This window comes from Melitaea cinxia, chromosome 11 (assembly GCF_905220565.1).
Source record: "Melitaea cinxia chromosome 11, ilMelCinx1.1, whole genome shotgun sequence".
NCBI lineage: Eukaryota > Metazoa > Arthropoda > Insecta > Lepidoptera > Nymphalidae > Melitaea > Melitaea cinxia.
In genome coordinates, this window is record NC_059404.1 from 17,615,712 (window position 1) to 17,634,551 (window position 18,840).

Consider the following 18,840-nt stretch of genomic DNA (forward strand, 5'->3'; position numbering starts at 1 on the left):
CGGGGCCTCGAGACGTGTTCATTGAAATTGGAGATCATATCAGTGGTTCGCGGGAAAATACATTAATTAGTTCATCTCAATTACGTTACTCATAACTGAAGTATTCCTTGGAAATCTATGTATATACTCGTATATAAAATCATTATTGACTCATCACGAAATCTCAAAAATCACTGGACGCATAAATATGAAATGTGGCATGAAGGTAGTTTATAATTAGTAATTTTTGTGTAGCTTGAAATTTGACAGCGAGGTAGTTAATAGTTATAACACGTCTACTAAGATCGAATTTTGCAAAAGAGCCACATTAAGGAGGTCTGAGGGCTATTGAAAGATTTTATGAAGATTATATATCTATATGTTATTAGATATTTTATACTAATAACTTGAAAATTGACACAGACGTAGTTTATAATTAGTCAAGTTCCGCTAAAACAGATTTTGTGAAAGGATCGGATTGAGGTGGCTAAGGGCACTCGCAAGTTTGATTAAAATATCTTCATTTAGAACCGACTTCAAAAAAGGTGGAGGTTCTCGATTCGGTCGTATTATACGCATATAAATACCTACGCATGAAGCGTGGTCGAGAAGGAACTCTGAGAGCGTCTGGTTGGTCTAGCGTACACAAGGTGAACAATGGGTGTAATTATACATAGAGGTTGTAATATAAGGATTAAACACTATTTTAACCCCTCTTTTTAAATGCCATCAATTTCCGCTAGTATAATTATATAGGAAACGAATATAGCAACTCGTTCTCACTCGGGCAGTGAATATTCATCACCCATATGAGCATTACGCGTCTAAAACTATTCCAGAAAAACGAGAACTTTATTTAAATATGTTAATAACGTTCCGCGAACGTCATGAATTAATAAATCTAAAATTCGTTCCATACATAAAATTACGGCGAAGTGGAGCGGGTGCAAATGTCAAACGCAGACGTTTATTTGCGCTCGCATCGACTCAAGCCGAACGCATTGTCATGATAATGTGCGACACCCGCGCGATATACGCGGCACACACGACCGTGGGGGCCTCTAACTCTCGAGACCTCATCAGGAACATCTCGTCAGGTGCAGATCATTTACATCGTGTCACAAACCGCCTCGTCACCGTCACCGGCGCGAGTCTGATGCGCGGGGCGGACCACCGCCCACGCAGCGACAACACAGCGACACGTATTTGAACAGTTGCAATACTCATAGTAATTGCTTAGCTCATTGTTGTTACAGATTCTTTTCTCGATTACATATTTGCATCTTCGCCTGTCACAGAACTGACGAGGCATTTTGTTACAATTGTTTGACGCATTGAGGTTAATCCAATTCGTTGCTATTAATATGAGAATTTACTATCGTACTAGCTGCTTTAAAATTAAGTTGCAAGATTCCGCCCTAACAAACACACATACTTACATACATTACAAGTTATATAAAAACTTTAAAAAACTGAAGATGTTGAAATCAAAAGCAGACACTTCAATTTTATTTATGTGTATAGGTATATAAGTAAGAAATGCAACAATAAATCATCGTTACAATTTAAATGTTTTGAATATTCAAGCAATCATGAATCACGTTTCTAGTTTATTAATATTTTCCTAATAAAAACATTATTAACAGAGTCTGTGCTGTGTGGTCACGGCAGTAAAGAATATAGCCACCTCCTCTCTTCCCGTAGGTGTCGTAACGCGTGGGTATTGTAAGAAGCAACCGAGGGATAACACAGTTCCACTACCACCTTAGAACTTAAAAAGCCGACCAATGGCGGGATAACCATCCAACTGCTGGCCTTGAAATATACAGGCTGTAGAGGGGCAGCAGCGTCTTCGATCCGACAAATCCAGCCCTGCGATCACCAACTCGCCTGCCCAGCGTGGTGACTATGGGCAACACACATGAGTTCACGCCATATTTGGCGCGAACTTGTGGAGGCCTATGTCCAGTAGTGGACTACGGTAGGCTGAAGTGTCTAACAGAGTCTATAAAAATCTTACCCAATGTTATAACGGAGACGAAATCCGTAGCGTTGAAAAGAGTACGTAGTATGTGTACGTAGTGTGTGTAGTAGAAATAACAATAATTGTGTTTGCTCGCAAACGAAAAAAAAAACCGACTTCAATTACATCGACAAGTAATACAACGTAGATCGACGAAAAAATAGTCAAGCAACTACGCGTTATCAAAGATTACTCAAAAAGTAGTTATCAAATCTCGATAAAATTTATATGTGACCACATGATAAACATCAGCTTTTGATTAAATTAAAAATTATCAAAATCGGTACACCCAGTAAAAAGTTATTACGGATTTTCAAGAGTTTCCCTCGATTTCTCCGAGATTTCATCATCAGATCCTGATTTCCTTATCACGGTACCAAACTAGCATTATCTCCTTTCCAACAAAAAAAGAATTATCAAAATCGGTACATCCAGTAGAAAGTTATGCGGTATAATACAACGTAGGTCGACGAAAAAAGCGTCAAGTAAAAACGCATTATTAGATATAACTCGAAAAGTAGTTGTTAGATTTCAAATAAATTTAAATGGGACCAATTGGCACACACCACCTTTCGATTAAAACAAAATTTGTCGAAATCGGTTTACCCGGTCAAAAGTTCTGATGTAACATACATAAAAAAAAAAAAAAAAAAATACAGTCGAATTGAGAACCTCCTCCTTTTTTGGAAGTCGGTTAAAAAAAAATGGTTGTCTGCAAAGTTGGTTTACGGACGATAGTTTAACGTGACAACGTAATAACAAAACATCTCCTCGGACGCCTAGGCTAATCGAGTGGGAGAGAGATAGATGCGGCGCAAGCGTACAATGAGCGTAACGGGACAAATAGTGTGATGGGACAAGGAGTCATCCTTTTTCGTCCATGCAGCCGGCGTTCATCGATTTATTAGACAATGTCAAGTTAAAAAATTACTTTTGTTTGTTATCCTTTTAAGCAGATAGATAGTAATGTCGGTATTTACGTTTGGTAATTTTATGATTTTGTTATTTATTCCTAAAATAATAGTTCAAAACATTATTCCACGCATACGTTTATTTATATAAAGGCAAGCGTGTTCTGTCTGCATTTGATTTGTTTGATATTTGTTTTAATGGAACAGTAATAACAATGAAACGGACAATAAATTACTAAGCCAAGCAATAAATTCGTCCTACGAGACATGTTCAACTTACGATTGAATTTGTCGCTACAGCCGGCTATTCGGCACTGAAGACATCAGGTATGTCTGTCTTGTGCCCATTTAGCTGGTCGACGTTCTGATTTACGAAATAGGCAAAACGAACGGCGCAGACCAAGATCTCGCTTAGCATAGACTGACTGATCAGGATGAGGTGTATCAACAAATCAAGTCTGGTTACTAGGCTGTGTGTGTGTGTGTGTGTGTGTGTGTGTGTGTGTGTGTGTATGGTCGGTGGAGAGATCGGACACTCAATCATTTACGGCTACGCGACACACGAGACTTGTGCATCGCGTGACGTATCACGGAACTTAGACTCGGAATAGACTAAGCGACGAGACCAATCGTAGATACGTACTGAAAACAAAGACTAAAGACATCATTAAGTCCAAAAATATACTGATTACATATCAAGAAAATTTTGTTAACAAATTGTTACAATATGTAATAATTGTAAGTCACCTAGATACCATTTCTCATACTTCTCATACAGTAAAATAAATGCAATGAAATTTGCGTTTTCGTAAAACATAACGGCATTTAGAAGAAATGCCTGCCGAGCCCGTTGTCATACCAGACGTTGTCGTGCGCGGACACGTCAGCTGTGGTCATTACAGCGTCGCCGGTGTAATGGAGTGTCACCCACTAACAGCAAAACACTGTGTTAACGTCGCTCAACGTGTCCAGCGCTGATCTACGCGGCGACCTCGCCCCGGGTTCGAGTTTCATTAATGCCATTCAAATTTATTCAAGCTAAACTCCACATTACAAGTTTTCTCTGAATGAATTTGAATATCTCACGAGATACACCGCTGTAATTGATTATTTGGATCGACGTAATTGAATGAAAGCGGCTTAATCGTGAGATTAGCTCGGCTAACCGTTTCGTTGAGATATTTATCATTATAATTCGATAATATAATAGCGTCTGCGTTGTATTGAATAGTATTTTACCGTCACCCTTGATCCTCGTAACGAGTACTATATTCAAATTATTTGATTAGTTTTAAAAAATGTTTTAGATTTCTGAACATTTACAGTACTTGTGGTGGTGATTAAATTAGTTTCTTCTAATAAATAAAATAAGTACATAGGCTGGACAAATTTTTTGTCCTCTTTCAGATTACACAGCTCTTTTGCGAATTATTAGAAAATCACAAACATTTTTTTGAATTTCCCTTAATCTCGTCACCTCTGTCACTCATCTACATCAAAGAACAGTCATAATTATGCTGTCAGCAGAAGTTCCAGCGCCCGAGTAGACGCGGCCGCTTGCTATTGATGTTTCGCTCGCAGATGAGATGCGGGCCATTATCTAACGCTTCTAACTCGGAGTTTGTCTTCGCTAGCGCATCATTCTCATTATCTTAGTAAATACCTTCACTGATTCCATTTTAACTGATTCTTTTTGTTTCAATTACGTAAATAAATCTTTACCTAAACTTTGCTGGATTTAACAATTACAGCGGGAATATTTATGATTGTAATGATGTAGATATTGTCACGTTGACGATAATAAGTTATTTCAAATTTGTGAATATAAATGTATAATAGTAAAACGACCGTTTCAGCGAATAGTGTACTTGCCCCTCGCGTGACGTGACGCGTTGCAGTACGGCAGGTGACGAGCGCGCCGCTTGACGTCACGCTGAGCTACACGGCGTCGCCGGAGTGTAACGTTCCTAGATTACCTCTCACTGCGTGTAACTGAACCAGAATTAAACAACGGTTTTTGAACCACGTCAGTGACCTAACTCTTTTGTTGTTATTCTTTTCATTTAGTAAACAACTGGCGCTCAAGTGCACAAATGTAATCCGCCGCCCATAAGAACTTGCAGCCTGTAATGTATTTTGGACTAACAATAAGAGATGGAACGTTTCTTGCAAGATTGTCTATTTTTCCCAGTCCCCGTCTCTTGGCATCAGACGAGCAACTGAGGAGTGGCCAGTTTCAATACTCTTTCTGTCTCTGAATTTGGTAACTAGAGATAGAATTTTGTCGTAATCTCGAGAAAAATTGTGAGAAAAACCTATCGCTCTAGTAAACAAAACCAGAGATAGGTCGATTATTGAAAACGGCCGTTAGACGATGATTATTTGTAAAATGATTATTACATAATAGTTGACCTCATATCACATAATTACATTAATTGCCAGTGATGTTATGGCTTTTTTGGGCTCGATATGAACTCAGGTTTAAAATTTAAGTTATAACTGGTACAACACTAACGAAGAAAAATCATTAAATTCCATTCACAATCTGTGGAGACACCACAAACAAAATACATCCAGCCGAACCGAGAACCACGTCTCTGGAAATCGGTTTAAGTACGTCAGCGTATAGTCTCAAATGTTGTTAATCGAGTTGCTGTCCTCTCGCTTAGTTAGTTTTTAATCAATACGAAGACACGAGGGTGGCCGGTGAAGGCGCACAGCCGTGACCCGCGGCTCCGCTCGCCCGCTGCCGTACAGTGACGAGCTCGCAGGGAGCCGCGGGCGGTGCCTTGAGGAAGTAATGCAAGGAGCCTGCGATATTACGATAGGTTTATAATACCTCATTGTATGTATAGTACGACTGAGTGTGATCAAACGCTAACCAGCAAAGATAATTTCATGCTAATTCAATCAAATTCCAACAACCAAGACAATAATTATTATAATAGATGCAAAGCAGGAAATAAACACTAAAATATGGCGGTTGGTTTTGAGACTTATAATTATCTGTTTTAGTTGTAAATTATAATTTACGTTTGCTACTAGGAAAATGTAGTGACAAAAATACAATCTAACTAAAATTATTATTGCAAGAGGCAGCAAAATAACTGAGTACATAAATGTAAGACTATTGTCATATCTCGCCGCGGAGATCGTTTCTAATCCAGTTACGCGGCGGCCATGTGGCGGCGTGGCGTAATACTCACTCACGTTTCCCTGACTTGTAGCTAGAGCAAGAAATTAATAATAACGATGAAAACCAGAAACCCGCGTTCAATTTTCGTATTTCACAACACACATTGTTAGACTTCTGCTGCGAGATTATTGGAGACAATATCAACAAGTGTCACGAATTGTTTTTAATAAACCATTGTCTGAAATATATATGAGTGAACATTCCGGAACAACACTGTTCAATAACTGCGGGTAGTGGCAGCCGGTCACGGACAAGCAAGCAAACGAGCATCGAGCGTCATAAGTCTTGGCAGAGAATAACGGAGCGACACGTAGACAATCTGTTAGCGCGACCCATTAGGTGTATGTCTCACTGGAACACTTCGCGAATATCAGCGACACCGACCACGATGTTCAATAAGTCTAAAAACACGCGTGTTCCTGTATCCAGTCATATTTTAATTAACTATGTTACAGGCATCATGGCAGTTACCTACGAACTACATTATTGATACTTAATTAAACCAGCAAAAAAATATCATTATTCTTTGATAAAGCTTTTAAAATAACGGTAAATCTTATTGTTCCTACGGTTATAATTACCATACAATTGTTTATTAAAATACATCTCTTAAAGTAATCTTAATGTAAATGAGGGACTAGTTCTCAAAATACTTAAATCTCTAGACATAAATAAGGGAGCAGGAACTGACAGAATACCAGCTATATTCTTTGTAAAATGTGCAAATAACCTAGCAGCCCCACTATCAATCATTTTTGACAAATCTGTCAATGAATTTCGTGCCTTTCCAACCCAATGGAAAGAAGCACTAATAATACCAATCCATAAAGCAGGAGCAAGACATAAAATAGAAAATTACAGGCCTATTTCAATATTGAATACTATAAGCAAGATTTTTGAACGACTGATTTACAATGCGATTGCGCCTACTATCCATAAATCCATCCCATTAGAGCAGCATGGCTTCATGCTTAAGCGATCAACACAAACAAATCTAGCTGTTTTTACCAATTTTGTTCATATGGCTATGGATAAAAAACAACAAGTAGATGTGATATACACTGATTTTCAGAAGGCGTTTGACCGGGTAGATCATGTAATTCTATTACAAAAGCTTCAAGCCCTCGGAATCAAGGGTGATTTACATAGATGGTTTTGTTCGTATATATCAAAAAGACAGCAAGCTGTTGTCATGGGCAGCGCTCGTAGTGATTTTGTACACGCAACCTCAGGTGTCCCGCAGGGTTCTCTTCTGGGCCCATTACTATACAACGCCTATTTATACGACATATATAGATGTTTCAAATATTCTCGCTTCTTACTATTTGCAGACGATAAGAAAATCTATAAGGCTATAAGTAAAATTTCGGACTGTGTGGAATTGCAGCATGACCTAAATAATCTTTCCAATTTCTATAAAGAAAATAAAATATTCGTTAACATTAAAAAAACAGTAAATATAACATTTTCAAGGAAAGCAAAAAATATTGAATTTGTCTACTACATTGATAATAATCCTATTGAAAAGATAAATTCTGTGAGAGATCTTGGAATTCAGTTAGATCATAAATTACTGATGTCAGAACATATAGAAATTATAACTGACAAAGCTTATAAACAATTAGGCTATATTAAACGTGTATGCAAAACATTTACTGATGTTGATTCCATAAAAATGTTATATTTTTCATACGTTCGAAGTGTTTTGGAGTACTGCTGTAGCATATGGTCACCAAATTATGCAAAGTATAAAGATAAACTAGAAGCGATACAAAAACATTTTCTAAAGTTTCTGTGTTTTGTAGATTTTAGAGAATATAAAAATTATACAGAAACCTGTAAATATTATAAAATGGAAGCTTTAGAAATCAGGCGTCGGCAATGTGATGTGTTTATGTTATACGATATACTGGCTGGACATATTGATTGTAACGACTTAGTCAGTGCTTTATATTTTAAAGTGCCCAATCGTCGTACCCGTCACACAGAACTATTTTATGCACCTAAAGTACATACAAACTATGCACGTAATTCTATCCTCAGCCGTATAGTCATCACATATAATGAGTTTTATTCGGAAATAGATTTGTTCAACATGACAAAAACAATTTTAAGAAAGCACTCAAAAGTAAAGATGTAATTAATTAAAACACACGCACGCACACACATACACACACACACACACACACACACACACACGCACGCACACACACACACACACACACACACATACAAACACACACAAATACTCAATTAGATTCATAATTTAATTTTTATAAACGATCATAATACGAGATGTCTTCTAATTTGTTAAATAATATATTTACAAAACTGTGTAATCCTATTTTGGTTCTAGTAATTGTTATATTATACTTTAACTAAAATAAGCTATGTATCAACTGTTGGATTATCCAATAAATAAATAAATAAATACATCAGTCACGTCGTGCAGATCTAGTGATTCTGCTAATGAACCCTCGCCTGCTCTGACCTCAGGCTCCGTCCTCACGTATGTATGGAACTTTACATCTCCAGGCAGTAGAATCTTACATCGGGTCGTAGGTCACCTGAGTAAATTTATTCCCAAGAGATTAATGTTGCTCAAGCACGGGTCGTCGATACGAAATCGTAAAACGCATTACAAATAAATATTAGGCCCTCGTTTTAAGGAACACATCACACACACACACGTTCAATATTTAAAATAATTGTGTTTGCTCGCAAACGAAAAAAAAACCGACTTCAATTACATCGACAAGTAATACAACGTAGATCGACGAAAAAATAGTCAAGAAACTACGCGTTATCAAAGATTACTCAAAAAGTAGTTATCAGATCTCGATAAAATTTATATGTGACCACATGATAAATATCAGCTTTCGATTAAATTAAAAATTATCAAAATCGGTACACCCAGTAAAAAGTTATTGCGGATTTACGAGAGTTTCCCTCGATTTCTCTGGGATCCCATCATCAGATCCTGGTTTCCTTATCATGGTATCAAACTAGGGATATCCCCTTTCCAACAAAAAAAGAATTATCAAAATCGGTACATCCAGTAGAAAGTTATGCGGTATAATACAACGTAGGTCGACGAAAACAGCGTCAAGTAAAAACGCATTATTAGATATAACTCGAAAAGTAGTTGTTAGATCTCAAATAAATTTAAATGGGACCAATTGGCACACACCACCTTTCGAATAAAACAAAATTTGTCGAAATCGGTCTACCTGCTCAAAAGTTCTGATGTAACATACATTAAAAAAAAAAAAAAAAAAAAAAAAAAAAAAAAAAAATACAGTCGAATTGAGAACCTCCTCCTTTTTTGGAAGTCGGTTAAAAAATAATAATTAAAAAGCAAACATTCAATTATAGCATGTACTTGAAAAAATTCTGTTGAACAACAATTCTCGAAGCGGTTCAATTATAAGCCCCATTCAGAGGCAAAGTGGCGTCGCAAACGTAACGAGTGCGCTTGGAGTGCAAGCTGCTAGGAAGCTACAAGGAAGCTCAATTACTCGGCTCGCGCGGAATGACTTGCATTTGTCAACAGAGCCCGCAACGGGACGCCCCGGTGGAAAAGTATTGGAACTTTTGTTTTCATTTCCGATCCATTACTGTAACGCTTTTATCGCGAGTGTAATGGGCTCATGTCATACGCAGTGAGTTTTTCCGCTTACCCACGAATATGATGTGTCTATTGTTGTACTAAATTATATAGAAATTAGTGCAACAACATAGGTTGACGATGGTTAAGGCTAATAATCATTACTTTATTGGATTCAAACGTTTTTTTTTTTTGTGTGTATAACAATATAAAAAGATTTCCAATATAAAAATATTCACAAACTTGTGTCTTTAGTTATTAAGTTGTGATTTTTTGTGATAAAGCATTCAGTAGTGCCTTGATAATAGCCTACGCTCCAATTACAAGTCGCTAAAGATATCACGCGTAACAGTGGAGCCGCGCTGTCTGAAAGTACACTCCTTAATGAACGACCGCGGGACTCGTCCTTGTTCCGATGCTCTCCGTAGTTGATTGATCAAAGCAACTGTACTCGTATATGTGAGTAACGCCCAGCGCATCCAAATGAATAAATTCGTATAGTAACGAGTGTACTAGATATCTAACAGACAGTCAAAAATGCAATTAAATGAAAAATTGTCAACATTTTGTTCTAATTCAAAATACATTCTAAGGTTGCGAGGTGTGCTTATCGTGGTCCTACAATAGTTTAAATACCCGCCTGCGTCGGTCTTTCGCTCCGGATCATCCTTGCGATTCATAATTCGCGGTCCAAGTAAGCGCGTCGTGAGGCATCGAGCGAGAGGATCTCTTAGGGTCGGACCCCACTTCGTCGCGCTGATCTAATTTATCATATCATCCTCGTAAATCATGTGTCCGATCGAGATGTTAACGTTTTATTATTTCTTTTTTTTCTACTTTATTTTTATACAAATGAAAATTATTATCGAAATATTGTTAAATACAGTTTCAATTCCTCATGTGCCATTCAAATATTTCGATATATATATATTCGATGATATGTTATTCTCATCCGTTTTGTACAATGTGTTGGAGTCAGAAACAGGAATGTCAGTTGTAACGTTAGACGCGTCTGTGTGATGTAATTTCAACCGGACATACAATATTACTGCGTATTATGAAACTTATTTGCACATATACTATAATATTTCAAACAGAATTAAAAACGCTAAGGCGGACGTCTCCCGGCGCCAGCGCTCTGCCACCTGCGAGTATTTCATTTCTCGTTATCACTGTCACAGTGAAAGCTGGTAGAAGCTCGTGATACACGAGAGGGTGTCTTCTTGTAAGTGGCAATAAATAAGCGATGACTTTATCGCGCTCGGACACCGACTTAATGTTTTACACGTTTCATAATAGAAGCATTTACTGTCGCGATATACGGCCAGCGCTCGTTACAGAATTAAAACATAAAATATTTTGAAATTTTCCATATCTCTTATAATGATAAATCAACCGAGGTCGGGCACAGAGCATATATCCTGTTCAAAATCTGAAGCAGTCCGACTAGGGAAGTACTGACTGCCGTAACTAGTACTGCCTCAAACCAATTATCACTGATTGAAAATGATAATTACATAATATATCTTAACTATTGTTTATTTTTATAATAAATAATAATTAATGTTTATTTCTAAAATTAACAAATTGTAATTAATAAAATAAAACTTATACAATTCCTATACCGTATTAAGTCGAAGATAATGCGCGGGCAATTTAAATTAAATGAAGAGTAAAACTTTTTAAATCATTATTTAGAAATATAATCATTATTTTAAAAAATATTTTATTATAATTTTTTCAACTGAACTCTGTTAACTTGATATTTTACAATATAAATTATGATTGTATGGCAAACGTGAACTTCGTTCTAACCGGGGTCCATCGACCCCTCACGCCATTTTTTAATTTAATTTCATATAAGCTGGAGCGATACATTCAAACAGTTGGAGTCACAGCTCGTACATAATCACAACGTTTACGAATATTCTTCCGGCTGATAGCAATCTGACATTAAACAACACTATTAATTGCCCACTCGACGCCTGTCAGCGAGACTGCGCTGCTATCATCCCATTCACACGGCTCTTCTGTTGTGGAGCTATTTCATATTTCACATACGAGTGCTTGTAACTCGGTTAAATTTCATTAACTGGACATGTTGAAAATCTAATAACGTTCAATGCATCGCATCGAACGAGTGAAAACCACCTGCATTCGCATGCATGCGTCATCCCACTGCTAGTTTAGGCCTGAGTGGGCTATGGGCCACTTTCTCCACGTAGGGGAAGGATTGGAACTTAATAAAAGCAGACGGAACGGCAACAAAGTGTGTCAATTGACTTGAGAGATCTTCAAGAAATGCACGACGTCGTTTGCGAAAACAAAGCGGAAATAAAACCGTGGATTGAGAGCGCTCGAGACACGCGCAGACACTCACAGACACTCGCAACACTCCGCGCGACACTCCGCACTCGCGACCGGCCGACACTCGCGCAGCGCTCAAATTAACCCGCGCCGTAAAGTACGCCGGACAAGGATATTCTTGTGCTTGATTCATTTCAAACACATGCAACACAAACAAAACTGGTGCTTATAAAGTTTAAACTGACATTAAAAACGAAGCAGGGTCTTCATTCTTTCTCTCGATGCTACAATATATATAAAATTTACTTTTATTCAGTAGCCTTGCTAATATCAAATTTTAAGCATTAATGGTTCGCAGAGCAGTCAAAAGAAGACGCTGCGTTGCGCTGATGGCTGCGGGTTTGATCCCCGCACATGACAAACATTTGTATTGGCCATACAGGAGTTTGTCGTGATCTGGGTGTTTGTGCAGTCCTTGTGGGTCTCCCCACCGTGCCTCGGAGAGCACGTTAAGCCGTCGGTCCCGGTTGTTATCATGTACACCTGATTGCGATCGTTACTCATAGTAGGAAATATATCCGCCAACCCGCATGGGAGCAGCGTGGTGGATTAAGCTCTGATCCTTCTCCTATATGGGGAAAGAGGCCTATGCCCAGTAGTGGGATATTACAGGCTGGAGCAGAAAAGCAGTTGAAATTTCTTATTAAAAGTCTTATTCATGGAATCATATTATGTTTTACAATTAATGTTATTTGTAAAGATCGAACATCAAACACGTTTATTGGATGAAAATTCTGCTATTTGCTTCATTATCCAGTATATTTTATTTTTGTTATTTGCCGATATCATTCAAAATATGCAAATTAACCATTGTAAGGACAGGAACAAATTTGTTCCCCGATGTCAACGGTTATTAAACAGACGTAATGTCCGCAGCTGAAACATTATTAACAATAATAACCCGAGGAAAGGATACTGAAATTAATAAAATTTTCTCTCTCAATTATTGTCATATACAAATAACGTTACCGTTTGAATATCTGAACGAACTCCGTAAGTATATTCTTATTTGCAATTTTAATCATCTACTTTGAGAACAGCACAATGCAGCGATGTTACAGCGCTGCACATTATGATGCAGCGCATCGCCGTGGCTCCGGAGCAACTTTTACTGTCTGCGACTAAATTGAGCCTTCCTCGCGCTCCGGCTTTACTGCCTCGTAATGTACTGACTAAAGACAAGTTTGTTCAATAACACCGCGCGCCAGTTTTAATTGCTATTAAGGAAATTGTTTAATGGTATTGTGCTCTAAATGTTTCCGATACTATCGGAGTGGAGACAAATGTTTGTATCTTAATGACTATTGCTTATTCCCCTCAAAATGTTTCTCAATGTGTACGGTCACGATAGTTTTGTTCGCGACTTCGTCGAACAGATCGAGATCAATGTACGTATACAAATATGTGTTATATTTAGAGTCATAAACTGGTAAACATTTTGTCTTGCGACATAATCGTTGTTCGAAGCCACCGTCATCGTATTGCAGTCGTAATGACACACAGACGAATCGAATACGCAAGACCCGTGGGCATAACACAGTCTAATACGTTTAAAACTCTAATGTTGGCTTTTTATCTATAATTCCGGAGATAATGTTGTTCGGTGTTGGGTTATATTAATTTCGTATTAAAGTGCGGCGAGAAGGCGTTACCCCATCGTTACCCCATCGCTACCCCATCATTACGCGTCGCAGTGTGTCGGTCGTCGGAACGCGGGTAATCTGTTATTAAGCACCTCGGGGGTGAAAAAACTAAATTGCTCAACATCTTACCCTCTCAAATTACTCAATAATTTAATATTTTACTAAATTATGTTATATTTTGGCCTTAATTACAGCTTCCTTAATAGCTTTTTAATACGAGCACGTAATTCGTATTCGACCGACTTTAGATTTATTTTTATTGCGTCATTATCAAATAGAGGTCTTTATTGACCGCGCGATAGAAGCGAAATATGAACTTGTGTTAATTTTATAATAAAAATACTTTTGACTTTCAAATATTCGATGTCGAGGGAGGGATTCCATCGATATAGATGTGAACTACATGAACTACTTGTACTATTACTCAAAATCATACCTATTGTGTAGTGATGTCGTAGCCTGAATCTAAAATGAAATCTAAAAATATAAATGTTAAAGAGTAATTCTTATTTTAAATTAGAAACAAATGTGTGTAAATCTATATCTATAATCTATAATCTATAATATATATAAAAGCGATTAATTAATTTAATTCTTTAGTGCCGTGTGGTTACGGCACTAAAGAATTTAGCCACCCCATCTCTTCCCGTGGGTGTCGTAAGAGGCGACTAAGGGATAGCACAGTTCCACTACCACCTTGGAACTTAAAAGGCCGACCGATGGCGGGATAGCCATCCAACTGCTGGCTTTTTAAATGCACAGACCGAGGACGGGCAGCAGCGTCTTCGGTGCGACAAAGTCAGCCCTGCGGTCACCAACCCGCCTGCCCAGCGTGGTGACTATGGGCAAAAACCCCCATGAGTTCGAACCTAAAAATAAGGCCCTCAGTTCCCGGCAGCCCCACTATTCCCGGCTACGGCAGCGGCCGTGGTAACGGTGGGGTAGAGGGTGCTAAGAATCACCGGGGTACGGGAGGCTGCCATAGAAAAATATTCCTGGCTACGTATAATGGACGCACGCTACGGTTGGACCATCACCTCACCGAACTTGAGGTAGAACTTAGTCACATTAAGTGGAGCATACTGGGGTTGTCTGAAGTCCGAAGAGAGGGAGAGGACACGATGATCCTGGACTCCGGGCACTTGTTATACTTCCGTGAAGGTGATGGGCTTTCCCAAGGTGGCGTCGGTTTTCTGGTTCACAAGACTCTCACTAACAACGTTGTGGAAGTCAGTAGTGTGTCGACCCGGGTAGCGTACCTTGTACTTAAGCTCACCGACAGGTACTCCCTGAAAGTGATACAGGTATATGCGCCGACCTCGGCACACTCTGACGATGAAGTCGAAGCCTTGTATGAAGATATTACAAGGGCCATACATGGCACTACTTCGACCTTCTACAGCGTTGTTATGGGAGACTTCAACGCTAAAGTGGGAGTACAAGGCCGCGACGGATCGAGCATCGGACCACACGGATTGGGGCACAGGAATCACAGGGGGCAGACGCTTGTCAACTTCCTCGAATCGGAGGGGCTCTTCTTGATGAACTCATTTTTTGAGAAGAAGCCCCAAAGGAGGTGGACATGGCAAAGCCCCGATACTGTGACGAGGAACGAGATAGATTTCATCATAGCGGATAAAAGGCATATATTCAGAGATGTCTCAGTGGTTAACAGGTTTAACACCGGCAGCGACCACCGGCTAGTACGGGGCACTCTGAATATATGTCTCCGAAAGGAGCAGACCCGCTTGATGAAATCTACTCTCCGACCTACGCTGCCCCAAATACTATGTGGCTCCGAGCAGTTTCAGTTGGAACTCCAAAACCGATTCGATTCGCTGGAAACTACTAGCGACGTGGACGAGATAACCGACAACGTGGTGAAGACGGTGTGTACACTGGGTCGCAGGCACTTTCCACCAACAAAGCCAACGAAGCAGTCCAAACTTTCTCCCGAAGCCTTGGATCTGATGCGGCAGAGGCGCGAGTTGCCGGCTGCTTCGCCAGAACAGAGGGCTCTTTCCAAGAGGGTACGGAAAATTATTCGCCGAGACCTCCGCTGCTCAAATACGAGAGAGGTTGCTACTCTGATTGAGCAGAATAGGGGGTCCAAAGTTTTCCAAAGACCATTGGGGAGAAGCCTTCTTGCGAAGCTTAAAACAGCAGATGGCAGAACCGTCTGCTCTCGCCCTCAGGTCCGAGAAGAGGTTGAGAATTTTTATGGACAGCTGTACTCGTCGAGCGCACGCAAGCCTGCGACTTGGGACACCGAAGATCCACGGGCACCATTGTTGCGCCATTATTCGGAGTGTATCCCGGACTTCGAAGAGGATGAGATTGGTGCAGCGCTCGGGCAGCTTAAAAACGGGAGGGCCCCGGGGGATGACGGAGTTACCACTGAACTCCTTAAAGCCGCAGGGCGACCTGTCCTGAAAGCCTTGGCAAGACTATTTAACGCCGTCATCCACCGAGGTACCACGCCGGAGGCGTGGTCCAGGAGTGTGGTGGTGCTGTTCTTTAAGAGAGGCGATAAGTCTCTGTTAAAGAATTACAGACCGATCTCACTTCTGAGCCACGTCTATAAGCTGTTTTCGAGGGTTGTTACGAATCGTCTCGCCAGAAGACTCGACGAATTCCAACCACCAGAGCAGGCTGGGTTTCGAAATGGCTACAGCACCGTGGACCACATCCATACTGTTCGGCAGATTATCCAAAAGACGGAAGAATATAATCAACCGCTGTGTATGGCATTTGTGGACTACGAGAAAGCCTTCGACTCCGTCGAGACCTGGGCTGTCCTGGACTCTCTGCAGAGATGTCATATCGACTGGCGATACATCGAGGTACTAAAATCTATGTACGACGCGGCGACGATGACCGTTCATGTCAATGACCAAAGAACAAGACCTATTTCCCTCCGGCGCGGGGTAAGACAGGGGGATGTAATATCACCGAAACTGTTTACCACTGCGCTAGAGGATGTTTTTAAGACCTTGGATTGGGGGAACGGGGCATCAACGTCAACGGTGAATTCATCTCTCAGCTTCGTTTCGCCGACGATATTGTCATCTTTGCGGAGACGCTGGATGAGTTAGGCCAAATGCTGGCCGGCCTAAACGAGTCCTCCCGACGTGTCGGTCTCTGTATGAACTTGGATAAGACGAAAGTTATGTTTAACAACCAAGTCATACCGATACCGGTATCGGTCGATGGTACCCTTCTCGAAGTTGTTCAGGATTATATTTACCTAGGCCATACTATCCAACTAGGCCGCAACAACTTCGAGAAGGAGGCCGATAGGAGGATTCGGTTGGGCTGGGCGGCGTTTGGCAGACTCCGTCGAGTCTTCACTTCGAAGATTCCGCAATGCTTGAAGACAAAAGTTTTCGAGCAATGCGTCCTGCCTGTGTTAACATACGGAGCCGAGACGTGGACACTGACCAAGGGACTGGTCCACAAGTTTAAAGTCGCTCAACGTGCAATGGAACGGGCTATGCTTGGGGTCTCTCTCAAAGACAGGATTAGAAATGAGACTATCCGCGAGAGAACGAAAGTAACCGACATAGCCCACAGAATTAGCAAGTTGAAGTGGCAGTGGGCTGGTCATCTGTGTCGCAGGACCGATGGCCGTTGGAGTAGACGGGTCCTAGAGTGGAGACCGCGTCTTGGCAAACGCAGTGTGGGACGTCCTCCGGCCCGTTGGACCGACGATCTACGTAAGATTGCCGGTGTAGGCTGGATGAGGATTGCGGAAGACCGGGATGTGTGGCGCGAACTTGGGGAGGCCTATGTCCAGCAGTGGACTGCGATAGGCTGAAGTGAGTGAGTGATATAAAAGCGAAAGGTCACTCACTCAGGAAATTTAAAATGTATGCTCTATAAATGATGAAAATGTGCCCAAATAATGTATCTTTAGAAATCAACTCCCCTTTGGGGTTAAAACGGGGGATAGTAGGTTTACTCACTCATCACGAAATCTCCGAAACTATAACACCTACAAACTTGAAATTTGGCAGGTAGGTTCCTTATAGGGCGTAGACATCTGCTAAGAACTGATTTTACAAAAATCGACCCCTAAGGGGGCTAAAACGGGGGTCGGAAGTTTGTATGAAAGTCTTATGTTTTTAAAGTAAGAGACTTGAAATTTAAAATATATGCTCTATAGATGGTGAGGAGGTGTCCAAATAATGCATCGTAATCTATATATGTAAAAGAGAAAGGTCACTAACTCATCACGAGAACTCAAAAACCGCCGGATGGTCCATCCATCCAGGTTGGACAAAGACAAAATTTGGCAGGGAGGTAGATTGTAGTTAGCAGACGTCCGCTAAGAACGGATTTTACGATATTCCACCGCTAAGGGGGTTTAATTGGGGTTGATAGTTTGTATGAAATATATACAACCTGAAAATAAAACTAAAAATGTGGTGTATAGAGGTTTTATAAAAATAACTATTAAAATTATACTAAATTGTGCCCTTTAAAAAGTTACTCAGTTTGATAAGCATTCAAGTGACTGAAGTAAAAAAATAATTTGCGTTAAACATCTTAATAGGAATGCATATCTTCATAACCACGCGGACGTAGTCGCAGGCAACAGTTAGTGTATTATAAAACAAAGTCCCCAAAAGTGTATGTGATCGATTCGCTCAAAATCTACTGAACGAATTTTCATGCGGTTTCACCATTGGAGAGAGGGCTCCACCATTGGAAAGAGGAAGGTTTACGGAACGGCTAAGCCGATTTTGATGAGAGTTTCACTGGAAATTCGCCGGGAAAACTTTGTGACACACTAATTTCAACGCGGGCGAAGCCGCGGGCACAGCTAGTATGTCATAATTTTTGTGAATAAAACGTCTATAAACAAATTCCCGAGTACTTCGGACGCCGGTAACGCTAACTTACTGCATGCAAATTGTAACTGTACCGGCGGATATTCTCATTCCGTATACAAAACTCTTGTACTCTGACGATTTCGAATACAATATTTTCATTACGCACTTCGAGGGTCCTTCGAGAAAAACAAGATTACTTTCTGAAGTATGAACCGAGATGACGCTTAAGCGGGACTAACTCAATTAGAGGAGCCGCTGCCGCGCGGCACCGCCGGCCGC

The 18,840-nt window shown here is 40.2% G+C and overlaps 1 protein-coding gene across 1 annotated transcript in view; it reads left to right on the forward strand.

Annotated features, from left to right (window-relative positions):
* Window positions 1-991: 991 nt before the first annotated feature.
* Window positions 992-18,840, forward strand: part of LOC123657664 (collagen alpha chain CG42342) — a 36,511-nt gene continuing 18,662 nt past the window's right edge. The window contains exon 1 of the mRNA XM_045593185.1: window positions 992-1,181. Coding sequence (XP_045449141.1) covers window positions 992-1,181 — 190 coding nt within the window. The remainder of the gene's footprint in view (window positions 1,182-18,840) is intronic.